The following is an 18,942-nucleotide window of genomic DNA, read 5'->3' on the forward strand; positions in this document are numbered from 1 at the left end:
CGTCCGCAAGTGACAACAGTTGGTCACAGAGAGAGTGATACACCCGTACGCCGCTCAGTACCCCACCCTCGCGTACGCACTCATGTGTCGTATTGGCGTTCGAACACCGATTGGTGTTCGAACTACGAAGCAAGAATTTCTCAAATATTTTGTTCGGACTCCGATTTGTTCGAACTGTGAGACGTTCGAAAACCGAGGTTCCACTGTAATTAGTTTTCAATTTTGCAGTAAAAAAAATAATGATATGGCGGGCACTAGGACCAAGCATCTCACCCAGCAGGTGCATGGGAGGGGGCGGGTTCATATAACATATATTTCATTGCATTTTCTGTTTGGCTGAGATCCACTTGTTAGCCGTTGGAATAAACACGTCTCCACACCCAGTCGTGTGTGCTCTTTCCTCAACGGCTACACTGGTGACCCTGACGATGGAAATGTTCATGGTTACAGACGAAGATGTGTCTTCTACGGCCATGTCGCCACGACCGGCGCCCCAACTCGCAGTTGTCGCCTACGCCGCGAAGTTGCCAGAGTTCTGGCACAGCGACCCGCTTCGTGGTTCCAGCATGTGGAAGCGGTTTTCCACCTACGAGGCATCACGACAGATGAGCCAAAATATTACATGGTCGTGGCGTCCCTCGACCAATTGACAACACATCGCATGATGCAACTACTGTGCGTGCCCCCACGCTGCGGGAAGTACGACATGCTCAAACAACTGCTGTTCAGGCGGTTCACGCTATCGGCCTCTTAGAGAGCAGACAGACTTCTTTCCCTTCCCGGACTCAGCGACGGAACAGCAGTGGATTTCATGGACAAAATACAGTCGCTCTTAAATTCGAATGATGGCGGATTCCTTTTCCCCCACATATTTCTTCGCCAGCTGCCGGCCGCAGTGCGCGCCGTGCTAGCTAACTCGACGTGCCTCTCCACCGGCGACTATCATGGTTTGGCGGAAGAAGCAGATCAAGTGCTTCTGGCGACGTGGCGGTTCGTCGTGCAAAGCGTGACGGCCGAACGCCTGGGTGAAGTGACGTCGAGCATCGATCCGACCGTCGTGGGATCGAAGAAGCGGCGCGGGAAAGCCATCTGCTTTTTCCATCAGCAGTTCGGCGCCAAGGCTCAACGCTGCGCACCCCCCTGCTCCTACGAGGCTCCGGGAATCTCCAACGCCCGGCACCCAGTAGCAGCCGTGGGTGCTGCTTTTCATCACGGACTCTTCGTCAGGTAGACGTTTTCTTGTGGACAGCGGAGCACAAGTAAGCCTGCTGACGCCCACCGCCGCGGACAAGACGGCAGGTGGATGCGGGCCTCCCCTGCGCGCACCTAACGGCTCGTCCAGGTCGGTGACTGTGCGCTTCCACGGACGGGAATTCAAGTGGAACTTTATTGTTGCCTCGATCACAGTTCCGATAATCGGCGCAGATTTTTCATGTGCTCACGGACTACTTGTGGACATTGCTAACCGTCGTTTGATTGACGCCATCTCTTTCGCGACTGTCCCGTGTGAGGCTGGAGGGCTCGGAGCGTTAACACACGCAAATTATTTAACGTCAGGTAACGTTTACGAACGTCTGCTGACCGATTTCCCGTCGTTAACTACCCTCGCTTTTTCCAATTCTGATACGAAACACGGGGTAGAGCATTTCATCCCCACGGGCGGCCCGGCAGTTTTTGGCTCGACGCGGAAAATTTGGCAATGGTGAAAGGAGAGTGCGCGACGATGGAGCGCTTGGGCATTGTGAGGCGTTCCAACAGCCCGTGGGCCTCACCATTACACAAAAGTGACGGTTCTTGGCGACCGTGCGGTGAGTTTCGTCGGCTTAATAACGTAACCACACATGACCGTTACCCCATCCCGCACATTCAAGATTTTTCCGCACGTTTGGCCGGCGCCGTGATCTTTTCGAAAGTAGATCTAGTTCGCGGTTATCACCAGGTGCCGGTACAAGCAGAGGATGTGCCAAAAACTGCGGTGATTACCCCCTTTGGCCTCTTAGAATTTCTCCGCATGCCTTTTGCCCTGAAGGGGTTGGCAAAGACCTTTCAAAGACTGATGGACTCAGTCTTGCGAGGCCGTGATTTTGTATTTGTCTATCGAAACGACATCCTTGTGGCGAGCCCTTCACCGGAGGAACACCTGTCGACCTTAACTGAGGTTCGCACGGCCTTATCGTTAACCCTGTGAAGTGCCAATTTGGTCTGTCCAATATCGATTTCTTGGGGCACCGCATTTCTCCACAGGGCGCCATCCCCTTACCCGCCAAAGTGCAGGCAGTGGTGAATTTCCCCCGCCCGGCCACAGTTAAGGAGTTTTTGGGCATGATCAATTTTTACAACCGGTTTCTTCCTCACGCAGCCGACCTCCTACAACCCCTCTACGGCGCCTTGAGAAAAAAGAAGGCTAATGACCCAGTCGAGTGGGCCCCGCAATGAGCACAGTCCTTTCAACGAGCCAAGGAAGCTCTCGCGGGTGCAACTCTTTTGGTCCACCCGATCTCAACCGCACAGGTGGCCTTGACGACCGATGCGTCTGATGTTGCCCTAGGGGCAACTTGTGGAGAACGAATGGCAGCCCCTTGCATTTTTCAGTCGGAAGCTGCAAGATAACAAACGCAAGTATAGTGTTTTCGACAGCGAGTTGTTAGCACTCTATCTTGCAAAGCGCCATTTTCGTTTCCTCCTCGAGGGGCGCCGGTTCACCGCCTACGTAGATCATAAACTCCTAACATTCGCCATGTCAAAGGTGACCGAACCGTGGTCGGCCCGACAGCAACGGCATTTAGCGGCCATTTCGGAATTCACAAAAGACATTCAGCACGTGGCCGGCAAATGTAACCCTGTGGCCGATTGCTTGTCACGCGCTCTCATGAGCCTTGCTTTTTTGTTGTTTTTGTCTTGTTTTTGTCTTTTCTTTTGTCACTTTGTGTTGTTGTGCGTCGAGTGGAACGGATACGGATTGTTTTTCAGCATTTATGGCCACGGCATTCATCAAGGAGGAGACTGTGCTGAGCGGTTGCACCTTTTCGGCAGCATGAATATGGCAGTACTGTTTTTGAATTGGAGGAATGTCGGTGCCATTCGAGTTGTGAGGTGTGCTGTCGGTGTGACGGAGGAATTCAAGGTGGAGGTGGGACTCCACCAGGGGTCAGCTCTGAGCCCCTTCTTATTTTCTATGGTATTATTGCTTATTGTGTTTTTTGCGCCTGTAATGGGCTGCATCCTCACAGCCTCGCTTTGTTCAGCGGAAGGTCGGTGCTGTTGGACAGTCTGTGGCTGGATGGATACATGGCTTGAGGAGCCCGCGATAAGAAGGAAGGAGCGTCAACGCAGAGCGCCGATGCGTACAGTACATGGAACTGTCACGGGTTGGAATTGAAGCGGATTTATGAGGGACTTTTCGTCAATAGATGCTCCAGCTACGTGTTTGCTTTCAACATTTAGCTTGTAGTCGACATGCTCATTCCATCATGATGTCCCTGATCCACTGGTGAAGAGACACTTTGATACTCTCCTCTTTCATCTGGAACTGCTTTATGTCATAAACAAATTCCTTGTGTGTTCTACATATTTGGCAATAAAGATGATTCTGATTCTGATAAAGAGGGTACAGAAAGTGCTTAAGAATAGATGTCTGTCTTTGTTTTGTCATGTTATTTGTTATATAGTTTTTTTGTTCTTTTGACTTCAACACGGCGCCATGAGAGTGGCTGCCTTTCCAGCAGCTCCTGTATTTTGTATTATTTTCTACTTTCATTTCTTTCATGACTTTGCTGCTGTGTAATGTAAATTTCTCCACTGCGAGACTAATGAAGGCAAATCCAATCCAATCCAATCCAAACTACTTGAGGCCAAGTTTGGCTGGCCTGGGTTACGAAAGGACGTCAGGAAGTGGGCAGCTGCATGCGTGGCATGTCAGCGCGCCAAAGTCCACAGGCACACCCGGGCAAGCTTGGTAACGTTTCCAATTCCGGCCAGGAGATTTGACCACGTCCATGTGGATCTGGTCGGGCCCCTCCCTCCTTCGCAGGGTTGCACACATCTCCTCACTATGGTCGATTGGACCACTAGGTGGCCGGAATCAGTCCCCCTATCCTCCACGACCTCGGCAGATATAGCACGCACATTTCTGTCGTCCTGGGTCGCGCGTTTCGGCACGCCATCCGACATCACTTCGGACAGGGGTCCCCATTTCTCCACTGTGAGACTAATAAAGGCATATCCAATCCAATCCATTTTGTGTCCGAGCTCTGGTCGGCCATGGCACAGTCCTTGGGTGTGTAGGTACACCGCACTATGGCCTACCACCCGCAGGCTAACGGGATGTGCGAACGTTTCCACCGGTCACATAAAGCCGCGCTACGGGCCGCGCTATCGGACGGTAACTGGGTCGACCGACTTCCGTGGGTCCTGCTCGGGTTACGTTCGGCCCCGAAAGAAGACCTAAACGGCGCTTCGGCAGAGTTCGTGTTCGGCCAGCCGCTCCACGTCCCTGGTGAATTTCTGCCTGAAGCTTCGGGTGCACCTTCTTTCCCCTTTTTACCAGGAGAGCCTCTGACTCCAGCACCATTTCACCACTGTGTCCCCAAAGTATTTGTTCCGTCTGCTCTTAGCTCAGCGCGGTTTGTCTTTGTGCGTCACGATGCTCACCGCTCTCCTCTCCAGCCGCTGTACGATGGCCCGTTTAGAGTGCTCAAACACGGTGAAAAGAGTTTTGTGTTCGATATGGGTGGGCGAAGGGTGGGCATTTCAGTAGACAGGCTCAAACCGGCTCATTTAGTTGCGGGCGAGGACATTTCGCCGGCCCAGGTTCCACGTCACGGACGCCCTTCGAAACCTCCTGCCTCACCGCGGCATGCCAGTTGAGTGTCATTCCCTCACTCAGGTCTCACCCGGGTCACATGCCAGAATGACGTCACCTGCACCACCGAACGAATGACTGCATAGTCGATGTGGCAGGCTGGTCAAGCCCCCAGCAAAGTTTTCACCTTGACTTTCCTCCTGGGGGTTCTGGGGGGGCAGTGTGGCGGGCACTAGGACCAAGCATCTCACCCAGTAGGTGCACGGGAGGGGGCGGGTTCATATCACATATATTTCACTGCATTTTCTGTTTGGCTGAGGTCCACTTGTTAGCCGTTGGAATAACCACGTCTCCACATTCAGTCGTGTGTGCTCTTTCCTCAACGGCTACAATGACATTATTGTGGTTTACATGGGACAATTTGAAATTTTGGTTCGGACTTAAGCAAGCATCACTGAATTAAACAAGTTTGATTTGCTTTCGTGGGATTAATAAAATGATGTGGCGGGCCAGATTTGGCTCCACGGCCTTGACTTTGACAACTGTGCATTACATCGTCGAATTAGCGATGTGGCAACAATAGCCATGAAAATGACGCACATACACTAAACAAAATAGAAATTTCACAGCTTTTGATACGGCTGGAAAGTCCTGCACCATGTCAATACGCCGCGTCCCCCGTTTAAACCAATCGGTCCATTGCTGACATGCCTCGGCTTGATCGTGTTCATCCCATGTGCAGACGACTCACGTATTGAGGGCAGGGTTCATTAAAAGTGGATTAGGGGCAGTTATAATAAACAGTCATAAGGCTGTAATAACACAGCCTCTTTCACCGCCACGTTCCACTCTTCTCTTCAGATGAGGCAGACAACACGGAGGGGGTTGGTAGGGGAAGGGAAAGTTTTATCTCGACCAAAAAGAACACATTTAGAAAGCTTTGACAGCCCGCGGGCTAACACCTGACCATTCAGTCATGAGTTAACGTTTTGGAAGACCCGAGAAGGGACCTGCGTTGCCCCACCGTCTGTCTCTCTCATGGTGAGATCAGCCAACAAAAATGCCTTCGCTCAGATTCACAGACATGGCTGTTCCAGCACATTCCGACGCATATTTTACGAGGGTGCTGTAGTCTGTTGCAGGTGTTGTTGCGCCGATAAAGACCATGCAATTGGCAGAAGCTGAAACACTCCTCTGGTGAGCCGGCATATGAGAGAGAGCTCCGCTTGAAATTGGAAACAGAAAAGCTTCCGTGTGTGTGTGTCACAGTCAAACTGCCAAGGGGCATTGTTTGTGGGACTACACACAAGCACAAGATAAAATGTTCACATTCACGAGTAAATCTAAAAATAACCGGGAACAGTTAACCTACATCAGAACTTGTGTAGTCGGCGTCAGCATTATATGTACCGGAGGTACCTCCACTTCCGAGGCTCAGTTTCCCTGTGCATCAAATCAACTTTACCCTTTTGAAAGAATTGAAATGCATTTCAAACACACCCACCTCACTAAAATAAGACTTGTAAGACTTGTATTTTAGGGGGGACTTGTGAGTAAGCATACACCGAAAATTAGGCACCCGTTCTATGAAGCTCATGCAGTCATCAAAAGGGTCCCTCAGGAAGACACAGATGATGTGATAACAAGCAGTGATGTCAACCCCCCTCCCCCCCTCACCTCAAATATTTCCTCGCGGGACACTTCAATGCGACAATGCCCGGCCTGCGGCTGCTGCTGAGACAGTTCCTGTCGGAGAATCTTCAGCTTCTGGACTAGGTCTCGTTTGTACTTGGGTACTGTGAGGCACTCTGCCTCATCTGGGAGCTGACCTGTAGACACCAAAGCCTGCTGGACCTGATCCTTCAATGGGTTCTGACGACTGATGGGCAAAAGAAATGGAAACATAAGAGACATAGACAAAATCATCTTTAACTAGGCCTGACATGATTAATATTCAGACTCAACAACACCGTGACGAGGACAGTCACACTAACAATTTGGAATAGCGAAAAAAGAAAATAAAAAATAATCAGAATCTCTTTTCAGAGTTGCAAGGATGCATCTGGGAAATTTAAAAAGTTAACTGGCCCCCAGTTAACCCCCTAGTGTCTAAAAAAGGGGCCAAATTCTAAAATTGATGAGCCTGATTTTACTAATCATCCAAAACTGATTGAAATAAAACAAAATACAGTAAAGTCTCGTTATATCGATATTCAAGGGAGTCCGAAAAAATATCGATATAACCGGGACTATCGATATATCCGACCCTGTTTGCATGTAATTTTCTCCGTGCGTGCATAGAAATAGTATCGATATAACCGGGACTATCGATATATCCGATATCGATATAACGAGACTTTACTGTATATTCATTGAAGCATATTTCTAAATTGCAAATGAAAAACCATTTGTATTTGAGTAAAATATATTATTCTAATATATAAACAATTTTAATTCGAGTCAACTACTTTGTTTATACATAAAATAAAAACACCCTTTTCTATTTTCTTTAGTTACATCATCCAGTGTGGGTCCTTGGGCAAGACCCTTCACGCTAATGCCTACCTCATACAATGATGAGAGACAATAAACGGAATGCCAGGCCGGCTCAGACGTCGCCCGGCCAAACAAGGTCTGCGTCAGGTGCTGGGGAACCAGAGCACCCTGATGAAAAATGGGCTACTGGAACAAAGCGGAGATGGACGAGATGCGATAACATGGCTCTGTTGGAATGCTACTACTCAAGCAACCCTAGTCAGAGGGGTTACATGCGGAGAATGGGGGCTGAATGGTTACCTCGAAACCCACAGTCACGGTTGACCACAAAACAACTAGTAGTGTTCCAATATCCACAAACGGCAATTGCTATCACAACTTCAGATTGATGAGGTACAATACAAATTCTGAGGTGAAGGGCCCCAGGCTGCCACATCAGAGGAAGAGGTTCAACCAGAGATTGGGAGGCAAGCCCCAATGAATGATGAGATTGGGAAGCCAGCCCCAATGAATGAAACGCTGAGCGAGGCAGCAACTGACCTGAGAGATAAGATCATGGCAAGAATGAAAACTGGGCAACTAAGAAACCGATTACAACGGCTATGTGAAGTACCACCTGAAAGTCTCATGGAAACTGTGAATGCAGCACTGAGAACGATCCCGACCGGAACGATCACGGAAACCAATGAGCTGATATAAACCTCAGCATCAGTGATCCTAGAGATGCTCGGCTACAAGAGCAACCATGAGAGCCACGAGATTCATTACCCACCATGGAAAAGACGGTTGGAGGCCAAGATCAAGGCGGCTCGGAAAGATGTGAGTCAATTGACGGAGACCCAGAGAGGTGTGAATAAAAGGCCAATACCCAAGAGGTACATGCAGATAACCATACCTGAAGCGCTCGAAACTGCCAAACCATGGCTCCAGGCCTTGTCCAGTCGCCTAAAGAGGTACACGAAAGAGAATGAGGCCAGAAGAATAAACAGGCTGTTCGCAACACAACCTGCAAGAGTGTACGCTCAGTGGCAGGGTTCTAACAGCAGAGCAGACCCTCCAAGGCTGGAAACTGAAAGATACTGGAAAGGCATATGGGAGAAGGAGGTCACACATAACAGCAGTGCACAATGGCTGGTGACTCTGAAAGAGGAGCACAGCAACCTCCCTGAACAGAACCCAGTTACCATCACAGCGGCAGATATACAAGGAAGAGTCTCAGGTATGAAAAACTGGACGGCACCAGGCCCGGATATGGTCCACACCTACTGGCTAAAGAAACTCACAGCTCTCCATGAGCGCCTAGCAGCACAAATGAACCAGTTGCTGATTGATGGAACTCACCCAGGATGGCTAACCGAAGGGCGAACAATCCTGATCATGAAGGATTCCTCAAAGGGTGCAGTTCCTTCCAACTATCGGCCAATAACCTGTCTCTCCACAACATGGAAGCTCATGTCAGGCATCATTATATCATATGTGGATACATGGATCAATACATGAGCAAAGCACAGAAAGGCATTAGTAGAGATACTAGAGGTGCCAAACATCAGCTGCTGGTTGACAGAACAGTCACTCAAGACTGCAGGTCCCGACATACCAACCTGTGCACAGCCTGGATTGATTACAAGAAAGCATATGACTCGATGCCACACACATGGATCACTGAATGCTTGGAATTGTATAAGGTCAACAGGACCCTGAGAGCCTTCGTTGCAAATTCGATGAGGATGTGGAAAACCACACTTGAAGCCAATGCCAAGCCACTAACACACGTGTCCATCAAATGTGCCATATACCAAGGTGATGCACTTTCCCCACTGCTGTTCTGCATAGGACTGAACCCCCTCAGCCAGATAATCGCCAAGACAGGCTGTGGATACCGCCTCAGAAATGGAGCTACGATCAGTCACCTCATCTACATGGATGACATAAAGCTGTATGCTAAGAGCGAAAGGGACATAGACTCCCTGATCCACACAAGCAGGATCTACAGCAGTGATATCGGAATGTCATTCGGGCTGGAGAAATGTAGTCGGATGGTGACGAAGAGGGGCAAGGTAGTCCACACTGAAGGGGTCTCACTCCCTGAAGGAACAATAGCAGACAGTGAAAACAGCTACAAGTACCTCGGTATACCACAGGCCAATGGCAACCTCAAACTAGCAACAAGGAAAGCGGCTATGACCAAATACCTCCAGCGAGTGAGGCAAGTACTCAGAAGCCAGCTCAATGGCAAGAACAAGACCCGGGCAATAAACAGCTATGCCCTGCCAGTGATCAGATACCCTGCAGGAATAATAAGGTGGCCAAAGGAAGAGATTCAGACCACGGATGTTAAGACCCGAAAACTCCTCACCATGCACGGAGGGTTCCATCCCAAGTCCAGCACCCTGAGACTGTACACAAGCCGTAAGGAAGGAGGCCGGGGACTAGTGAGTGTGAGTGTCCAGGATCAAACATCCAAGCTCCATGAATACATCAAAGAGAAGGCTTCAAACGGATGATGTACTCAGAGAATGTCTCAGACAATGGGGAACAGAGGATGAGGTGCTGGAAGAGGGACAGTCATGGGAGGAAAAGCCCCTATACGGGATGTACCACCGAACCATAGCAGAAGTGGCTGATCTCAAGAAGTCCTATCAGTGGCTTGAGAGGGCTGGCCTAAATGACAGCACAGAGGCACTCATCCTGGCTGCCCAAGAGCAGGGCCTGAACACCAGAGCCATCGAGGGAGGCAGGGATATACCACACCAGACAAGACCCAAGGTGGAGGTTGTGCAAAGAGGCACCCGAGACAATCCAACAGATAACTGCAGGGTGTAAGATGCTGGCAGTCAAAGCCTACATGGAGCGCCATAACCAGGTGGCTGGCATTGTCTACCGAAACATCTGTGCGGAGTATGGACTGGAAACCCCAAGGTCAAAATGGGAAACACCCGCCAAGGTGGTGGAGAATGACCGAGCAAAAATCCTGTGGGACTTCCAGATACAGACTGACAAGATGGTAATGGCCAACCAACCAGATATCGTGGTCATAGATAAAGGGGAAAGGAAAGCCGTTGTCGTGGATGTAGCGGTCCCGAGTGATGGGAACATCAGAAAGAAGGAACATGAGAAAATCGAGAAATACCAAGGGCTCAGAGAGGAGCTGGAGAGAGAAAAGTGACAATCGTGCCTGTGGTGGTCGGAGCACTCGGGGCAGTGACCCCCAAACTCGACGAGTGGTTGCAACAGATCCCGGGAACAACATCGGATATCTCCAGAAAAGCGCAGTGTTGGGAACAGCACAGATACTGCGCAGAACCCTCAAGCTTCTGGTAGAGGACCCGAGCTAAGATGGGGGACAGACACCACCCATGGTGGGTGAGACGAGGATTTTTTTTTTATATACATACATACATACATATATATATGTGTATATATATACATACATATATATATATATATATATATATATATATATATATATATATATATATATATATATATATATATATATATATATATATATATATATATATGTGTATATATATATGTGTGTGTATATAGATATATATATATACACACACAGAGAGAGAGAGAGAGAGAGAGAGAGAGAGAGAGAGAGAGAGAGAGAGAGAGAGAGATTTTTTATAAAGATTTTTTCTGTCTATTTGGCCACAAAAATAGATTGCTAAATTGGAAATTTACTAGTTTAAAAACACTTGGACAACAACAGTCTCCTCAACCATAACCTGCAGACAAAAAATGGAGGGAAATTGAATAGGAATATTTTAGGTCAATCACTGACGCTTTGAGCTCACAGTCACACCAAGTGTTCAATTAACCTTTTTTTAGTCGTAAAATTGTTGAGACAAAAGTTCAAGTCAGTTAATCTGAGGAAAAGCCAAACTTTTAATAGAGGACTTACTTTGTGCTAAGGCGTAGGCTAAAGAGACAGTAAACTCACGCAGGCTGCAGTTGACAGAAGTTAAATGAGAGCACAATTGCTCTCGAGTATCCTTCTAATGGCCTGCCTTGTCCATAATCACATTGACAACTTAGTCTGTAGTGTCTGCCAAGTGGAATTGAGTTAGGCTTTTCAATCACTTCCTGTTAGCCCAGAAATCCACAGGGACCCAAAGGACTCTCAAGAACTCCACTTGAATCCTTTTATTTCCTGCAGACTAGACTCTCTGTGAGGGATAGGAAGTAGGAAGGGCAATCGCCCGAGAGCATCCAATTTGAGCAGATGACTCAGGAGGGTTGGAGGGAAGGATGAGAAAAAGCAAAAAGTGTCTCTTGAACTTTCACCTATAACGCATCTCAATGCGCCCTCAATGCTCCTTGTCGCAAACGAAGCAGGCAAGTGGCTTTTCTTGTGTGAGAGACTTTCGGTGGCTCTGACACGCCAACAAAATCAAACATTTTCTGCATGGCGATATTGTACATGTAAATCTCGTAGGAGATCACGTGAAAACAATTCATGTCACTAGTATCAAAACTGAATTCAGTTCCTGAAAAGTGACCCGTCGGGGAAATAGATATTGTAGCAAAAATGTGCTTGGTGGATAGATGCTCAGACCAGGTCTCACTGAAATAAAAATTACCCTTAAAATTGACTCATTGGGCATACTAAGACAAAATGTCAAAGATTTTTGCGGTACGACGGAAGAGGGTGGGGCTTGGGGTGTTTGAAATCCCTGAATTGATAAAAGGCAGATGTCTTGATGGAACTCCGTGACGCTTGATATCTTTTCCAGGTCGCACATATTTCCTAACATCATCCTGATCCTGCTGGATACAAAGACTTTGCAATTGGAGCGGCCAAATTCAGCTTAAATCAATCATTTGTCTATTCAACATTATGTTACTAATCTCAAGCAAAATGCAATTTGTTCACCTTCCGTGCAGAATCTCCATTCTGAAAAAGCATCGTACGTGAGAAAAGTGTGGCGCCAAGATAGGTTTTCAAGACTATGGATGGGACCACAGACAAAAAAAAGGAGCAAATGCCAGCATGTTCTTTGATCCGTGCAAAGGGGAAAAGAAGCAACCAGATCTGTCTGCAACGCATTCCGTCCCTGCACAGAGGAGGAATGAGGTTAGGCGGAGGAAGCCCGTCTAGGCACTCAATCCGCCACTCCATCTTCTTGAAGCGAAAGGACGACGGGTAAATGTCAGACCCTTCAAAGCACAGTAGGTGTTTGAACAGCTGCACGTTCTGAACATGTGTCCGAGCTATGCTTGGACCATGAACCAAAGACTTGTACAAATGCATAAACCTAAAGCTCCACGGAGTGACTCAAGCACAGAATTAATTAACAGAGTTGGGAATTATATTGGTGTGCTATTTCCTGGATGTAAGCAGTCGTCCTTGTCTACGATTCTCCTGTCAGATGTCTCGCCAACGCTACGTGGCAAACAGTGTGCTGAAATGCCTCGATGATCCGAAGGCTTGAAGCGTGTGTGATGTTTGTGTGGAAAGTGGAAAAAGAGGAGAGAATGTGTGGCCGTGTGCAACGGGGAGCTTCCCGGAATGAAAAACAAATCTTACCTCACATTCTGACTCTCAATGCCTCCTCGCGAGCCGTTTGGACTTGGACTGTCAATGCAAAACAAAGACGACTGAGTTCAGGATATAAAATAAGATCTCATTTTACTTGTGAACGATTTCACTAGGGTCTACTGTAAGCGGTCAAAAGGCCAACATTTACTTCAGGACACGATGCAGGTTGGCGGAGAGGCGCGGGTCAGTGAACTGCGTGGTCCGGTTGTTGTGGTCCACAAAGTATACTCTCCCAGTGGCGGTGTTACGTATCTCCCATCCAGGGGGTAGCGGACCCAATTCTTCACAGTTTACATTACTCAGATCTCTGACAAGAGACAGAAAAAAAGCAACCAAAGAGTTTAAAAAAGGCTGAGGGTTAATGAAGGGAGACGCAATGTTAAATTGCTATGCTAATCTAAGATTGACCTGGCTAGCGCTTGAACACTTTAATAAAATGGAGCACATCCAAGTTAAAACAGCAAACTAGCAGGCAAATAAATAAGCATATGGACTCTTGAACAGATTCGGAACTGGAAATGAAATCAGCCAGTCAGGTACGTGTATATACTCATGCGGTGCGTAGCTCCTCAACTGTTTCGTCGCGTTAAAGTCACAAATCCCGGAGGTCACATACCTCGGTACTCTGGGGTCATGCCATGTGCTGACACCTGTCTGGGTGTGAAGAAAGTACACTTGGCCTTGTTGCGTGGTCCTCTGTTCTGTCATGGGATTTTAAAATAGCGGAGGGTGTGTCAACTCAACAATAATAATAATACATTCATTTTACAAGGGCTTTTCAAATAGGTGCAATACAGTGGTGGGCCGTTAGGTTTTCTCTGCTGGCCTAAAAATACGTATCTGAATCACAGAATAATGTGAATTATATTTGGTCCATAAATTCTTATTAAATAATTCCAAATTGTCTTTAAGCTCCCTTTAATTGCTTTTCCCCTGTTGTGCTGTTTCTAGATGTGTGTTTTTGTATTTAAGCATTCAACCAATCACATTTCAGCCAACATTTGTTACCAGGGTCAGAAATCGACCTGGAGGCTTTCACAAACAGCTCCGCAAGCTCTGGGGCATAAAAATCAATGCTGATGAAACAGTTGCTTTGACCAATCAGTATTTGAGTTGGCAACCCAAGGCCTGCTCAAAGGCGCTGGCAATGTCAGAGTTTTAACAAATTACGATTGGCTAGTCACTAGCCAATCATAGTATCACTAGCCACTAGTGATAAGCGCAGACTGTCCAGAGCTCGCACACTATATCTGTAGTGAGCTGCATAAGCAAATACATTTTTGTGTTGATTTATTAGCGGTTTTGTCAACCCACAATGGCTGAAGGAGGACAATACATTGATTTGGTTGCAGATACACTGTTAAAGCCATTTTCAAGACGGACTTTTCAAGAATAGGTGGACATCATTAAGGTTGGACAGCTCCGAAGCTAGCAAAAATAGCAAATACTGTAATATTGCCATTTTATGAGGTTATCATGAATCCACACGTTCATAGTATAAAAAAACTGTTTCTTTAAGTCACGAGTTGTTTCCTGGCCAACAACATCCTCTGGATATGTAGTAAATCACACCACTGTCAGCTGCGGAGTGATTAAGACGTAGCACTACTGAAGGCCTAGGAATGTCATGCACGGCCCGCCACTGGTGCTATACAATAATTATTACCCACAAGGAGACAAATGGAACATTCTTTGGAGATTTGCAGGGTTAAAAATAACAGAGAGGAAGGGGGGGGGGGGTGTTTATTTATTTATATATTTTTTTGCACGTTTTGTTTGAGGAAGTGAGCTCATTCATCACCTGCCACAAAGCGGTTCTTAAGGTGGTGCCTCCGGACAACTTCCTGCTAACTCTTTGGATAATCATCCTGTTCTACACGTAGCCTGGCAACCAACGCTCTATAAGTTTCAATTGACAACTCTTGGTGTGTGCTTACTTGAGAAGAATGAGACTTCCTGACAGATTTCAAAAGCATTGTGGAAAGAAAAAAAGGGTGAAGGACAAAAAGGACGAAGGACAAAATCCTCGAGAGACTTGCAGCCCCCTAAATATCTATGCTTCTTCAAACCCTAGCTCCAAAACCATGGTTAAAAAATCCCGTGAGGGTAAACAAAACTCCCAAAGATGTGTGGTGGTCTGCAGCTGGCGTGCATGTTTACTTTTGACATGAATGTGTCCGATTGTTTGCGTATTTGTAGAAACAGACCCCTCCCCCCCAAAAAAAAAACAAGTAGGGCGCAAATGGCCACAGCAAGACTCGAACAGCGAGATCAATTCAACTAGATTGTCTAAACCGGAGCAGGCGAGCATTACAGGCTCCTTGTGTGTCATAGGAGGGTTGTGGATTGAACCAGGACTCGCATTTGCGGCTTGACTCTCCCCAGCCTTCGGCAGGAAGGAGCGAAGCAATTTGCTAAATACAATTAAGCGATGACAGGCGTTATTGTGGGGTGGAGGACTGCAAAAGAAATACCAGGACATGATCATATATATTTGTATTTTGTTTTTCTACTTCTTCCTTTCCGTTCCTTTTCCTTCCATAACTTTGCTGCTGTGAAATGTAAATTTCTCCACTGCAAGACTAATAAAGGCTAATTGTATATGGAATGATAAAAGCACCGCCGCAAACCTCAATCATGTAAATACTCAAAATGTGGGAATTTTTATGTTGTCTTTAGAAACAAAAAGAAATTTAGTTTCATCCAGTCATGCTGTTAGATGACTAGTGCAACATTTTCTCATTTCTGCGCTTTCATCTCAACGCCTGTCTTTGTTTTACAAAGTAAAAGTCGATGTTTGACACAAAGATAACAATCTGTTATTCAGGACCGCAGAAATCTGCGATTATTATTATTGATATTATGATGATTATGATGATAAAGCACTAACCGTAGCCCTCAGGTAGGTCTGGAGGTGTGTGCAGGTGCGTTCTGCTCATGTAGTTGCGATGCCTCTGGGAGCGAACACGCCTCTCCTGGGCACGCTGGTCATCACCCTTGGGGGGCAAAACGGCTGTGGGCGCGGCACCGTTAGTGCTAATGGGGGTGTTCTCATCCACGATGCAGCTAAGGGGCCGCCCAGGGCTCGAGTACTCCGATGCAGGTCTGACAGACAACAGAGTCATGGAGTGGGGAGAAAAAAAAGGCGGTCAAGAAGAAGATAGCAGTTTTTAATGAGGGTCCTCTTGTTTGATTATTTTGGGCATGAAGACATGAAGTCTTTTGTTTCTCACCTGGTGGGCCTCTCCCACTGTGTGGTGCGCGTGATGTGGTTCAAGTATTGGATTCGTCCAGATGCAGTTCTCCGTTCCTCCCAGCTGGTATCAGAAACAATCACGCGTGAGTGGCAGTGAGCGGAGATTGTGAAGTGGCCGTAGAATTTCCGCATTTCGTGGAGCAGAATGTATTGTTTCAGACTTGCGACAGGGTCTACAACGCTCCCCCACAGTTGACGAGACTGAACAGACTCACCCGTCTGGGAGATCATTGTCAAACAATCGACTGCAGTCTACCACTGGGCCTCCTGTGCCTATCCGGTCTCTGGACTGCAAACTCACTGGGGCAGACAGATACGCCAACTAAAATTACTTGACAACCGATTACAGAGCAAGCCCGGTTACGTTTTTGTTTTTTTATTTATTTTTAACTGGACCGTTGAAGTGACGAATGTTTGTGAGTCTTTGTGAACTTACCCACAATCTGGCCTCTGACTGTGTCACTGTCATTTGGGCTCAGTTTGTTCAAGTCTAGTCGCTGGTCTGTGGGCAAAGGAAAAATAAATTGGAGGGACAAACGGTAAATGAGGGCAGAGTTAGAAAGATCAGATGGGAGGGGAGTCGCCGCGTCGGTTTCATCCTAAATGTAAACAATACAAAATGAAGGAGAGGGACACATTTTTCGCATTGGGGAGATCATACTCTTCTGGGTCATCGACCACTTCCTTAGTTAAAGGCTCAGCTGTCTTCAAACCACATATTGAAGTTGGCCCCTCACCCCAATAAAAAGTGATGCCCCGTTGTCTACAGTCTGTTAAATCTAACCGGGCATCTGGAGAGAGAGGGCTTCAGTTCAAACGCAAAGGCCAAACAACACGTCGGCAATACAGAGCCTGCACTATTCCACCTCGTCCTTGTATGGACATGAACTATTTCCCAGTCTGGAAAGTCTTTGTATTAAGTTTTGAAAGAGTGGAATTAGACACACACACACCAGGCAGGGGAGTAAAGAAATACACAAACACCGCCCGCAGACATAAAAATGGCCACTATCTCTTCTGTGTTGTCTGGGTGTCATGCAGATCAGCTCAGGATGTCTGTCTAGACTAAACAGGGACCAAAACAGGCAATGGTCAAACCATTACAAGGCTGGCGGCAGGTCAGCAACCGCAGAGAGACAAACACAAAACACACATAAATGTCTTCAGGAATGCGCTCGCTCACACTTTCAACTGCAAAGGCAGCCTCCTTATGAAGGCCGGGTAATGACGAACCAGTCGCAACGATTCACAAGTGGGGAAAAAAAACAGCCAAGACGCTATACAATTAAGCAGAAATGTTGAATGAAAGCGTATAGGGCGAGCAGATGGGACAAAACATCCATTCATTTGGACGCACGTACAAGCCAAGCTGGTCTTAAGTTGTACCGTGAAGCATGTCTGCATGAAATGACCGGCTGTCTGGATCAATAGACAGATATAGAGGGAGGCGAGTCCCCAAATGCATGCTCTTGTTGTCTCTTTCGGTGTTGCTAGTCGGGAGAGGGAACAGATGGAGCGGGGTGGAGGTGGGACTGTGGGGTGAGAGTGAGGCCGGGAGGAGGAAACGCACAGGTAAACCACACACAGCTGCGGCGCGAGGTTCACGTTTCCTCCGTCAAAAAATCGAGTTTGATACTAGCAGTACGACACAGTTCTTCATTCATATCCCTGCTGGTTTTAAGGGGACACGGTGGCTCAGGTTGCCACGGGCTGCCCAACCACGAGAACGATCCACCTCGGTTCTATCAATGTATGCTTGGACCCAAATTTGTCTTTGATCTGAGTATCATTCAATTTATTGATTATTCTTTCCATTACAGCAGGAGTGACGAGTACATTCAGTGTTAAAGGACAAGCGACGTCTCCGGACAAGTTGTGTCCATAATTTGTAAAATGGCTTCAAATGACTTCTACTGAGCATATTTTACAAAGATTCCACCGCATATAGCGATATTTTACCTTTTAAGACTCGCGCTGAATATTCAGGAAGTCTTGTTTTTGAGTTGGTGACGAGTCCGTACGTGACGTCACGTCTGGAACGCCCTTTACCGTAAAAAAGATGCATTGTAGCGGTCCTTCCATCACGTCAATGTATTTTGCTGTACTAGTTTGGTCTGGGGACCTCGTGTTGCACCCAAAATCCGCCAGAAGAGGGCGTCCAAGGGCCATATAAGGAATTTATCAGCCTGTGGAAACGGACGCGGCCACAGGAGGTCGCCATTTTGTGCCTCTTTTTTTGGGTGAGATATTTTCCCCCAATGTTGCCTCAAAATGGCACAAATAAATTCTTTAATCGATTGCAAACATGTATGCTTTCCTCTTCAGAACTATTTGAGTCATAACTCAATTCAGTTCATAACTGGATGTGTAACAAGAAAGCATATTCTCCGAATCTGAAGCCATTGTTTTGATTCACAAGCAATGCAACACGTCTTGGCGGGACGTCACGAACTGGGGGCGGGACTTTCTGAAAATGCCCAATTCGCAGCTCCATTTTTTTACAGATTTTGGACACTTTAAGTCATTTTTATTGGTGTTTTGCATTTGAATAAAAATATACTGCGTGTTTTGGGTATTTCAGATGCTATAAAACGTTTTTCTGGTGTCAGTCAAAAAACAAAAGAGTGACGTCGGTTGTCCTTTAAGTTATAAACAAATGGACTTTGATTACAGAGCCATTGCTTAAATCTTAATTTATCCAGTTCGCCTCTTCGAAGCGGACATTTTTAGCGTAATGACAGGGTGATGTGGTTTGAAGGTTCACCCCACTTACCCTCTCGTCTGGCTTGCGTCTGACCTCATGAGTTTGACATGACACGGCTCTACATGGCATTTAACCTC

The 18,942-nt window shown here is 47.0% G+C and overlaps 1 protein-coding gene across 3 annotated transcripts in view; it reads right to left on the reverse strand.

The window, feature by feature from the left end:
- Positions 1–18,942, reverse strand: part of LOC148885927 (E3 ubiquitin-protein ligase SMURF2) — a 60,041-nt gene that overhangs the window by 12,589 nt on the left and 28,510 nt on the right. For all 3 annotated transcript variants that reach the window (XM_089019060.1, XM_089019061.1, XM_089019062.1), the window contains 8 exons: positions 16,538–16,603; positions 16,317–16,401; positions 16,079–16,162; positions 15,736–15,950; positions 13,462–13,546; positions 12,994–13,152; positions 12,834–12,881; positions 6,479–6,680 (listed from right to left, as the gene is read on the reverse strand). In XM_089019060.1, the coding sequence (XP_088875186.1) occupies positions 6,479–6,680; positions 12,834–12,881; positions 12,994–13,152; positions 13,462–13,546; positions 15,736–15,950; positions 16,079–16,162; positions 16,317–16,401; positions 16,538–16,603 (944 nt within the window). The remainder of the gene's footprint in view (positions 1–6,478; positions 6,681–12,833; positions 12,882–12,993; positions 13,153–13,461; positions 13,547–15,735; positions 15,951–16,078; positions 16,163–16,316; positions 16,402–16,537; positions 16,604–18,942) is intronic.

The sequence above is a fragment of the Hippocampus bargibanti genome, linkage group LG17 (genome assembly GCF_051943395.1).
Source record: "Hippocampus bargibanti isolate YZ-2025 linkage group LG17, ASM5194339v1, whole genome shotgun sequence".
Taxonomy (NCBI): Eukaryota; Metazoa; Chordata; class Actinopteri; order Syngnathiformes; family Syngnathidae; genus Hippocampus; species Hippocampus bargibanti.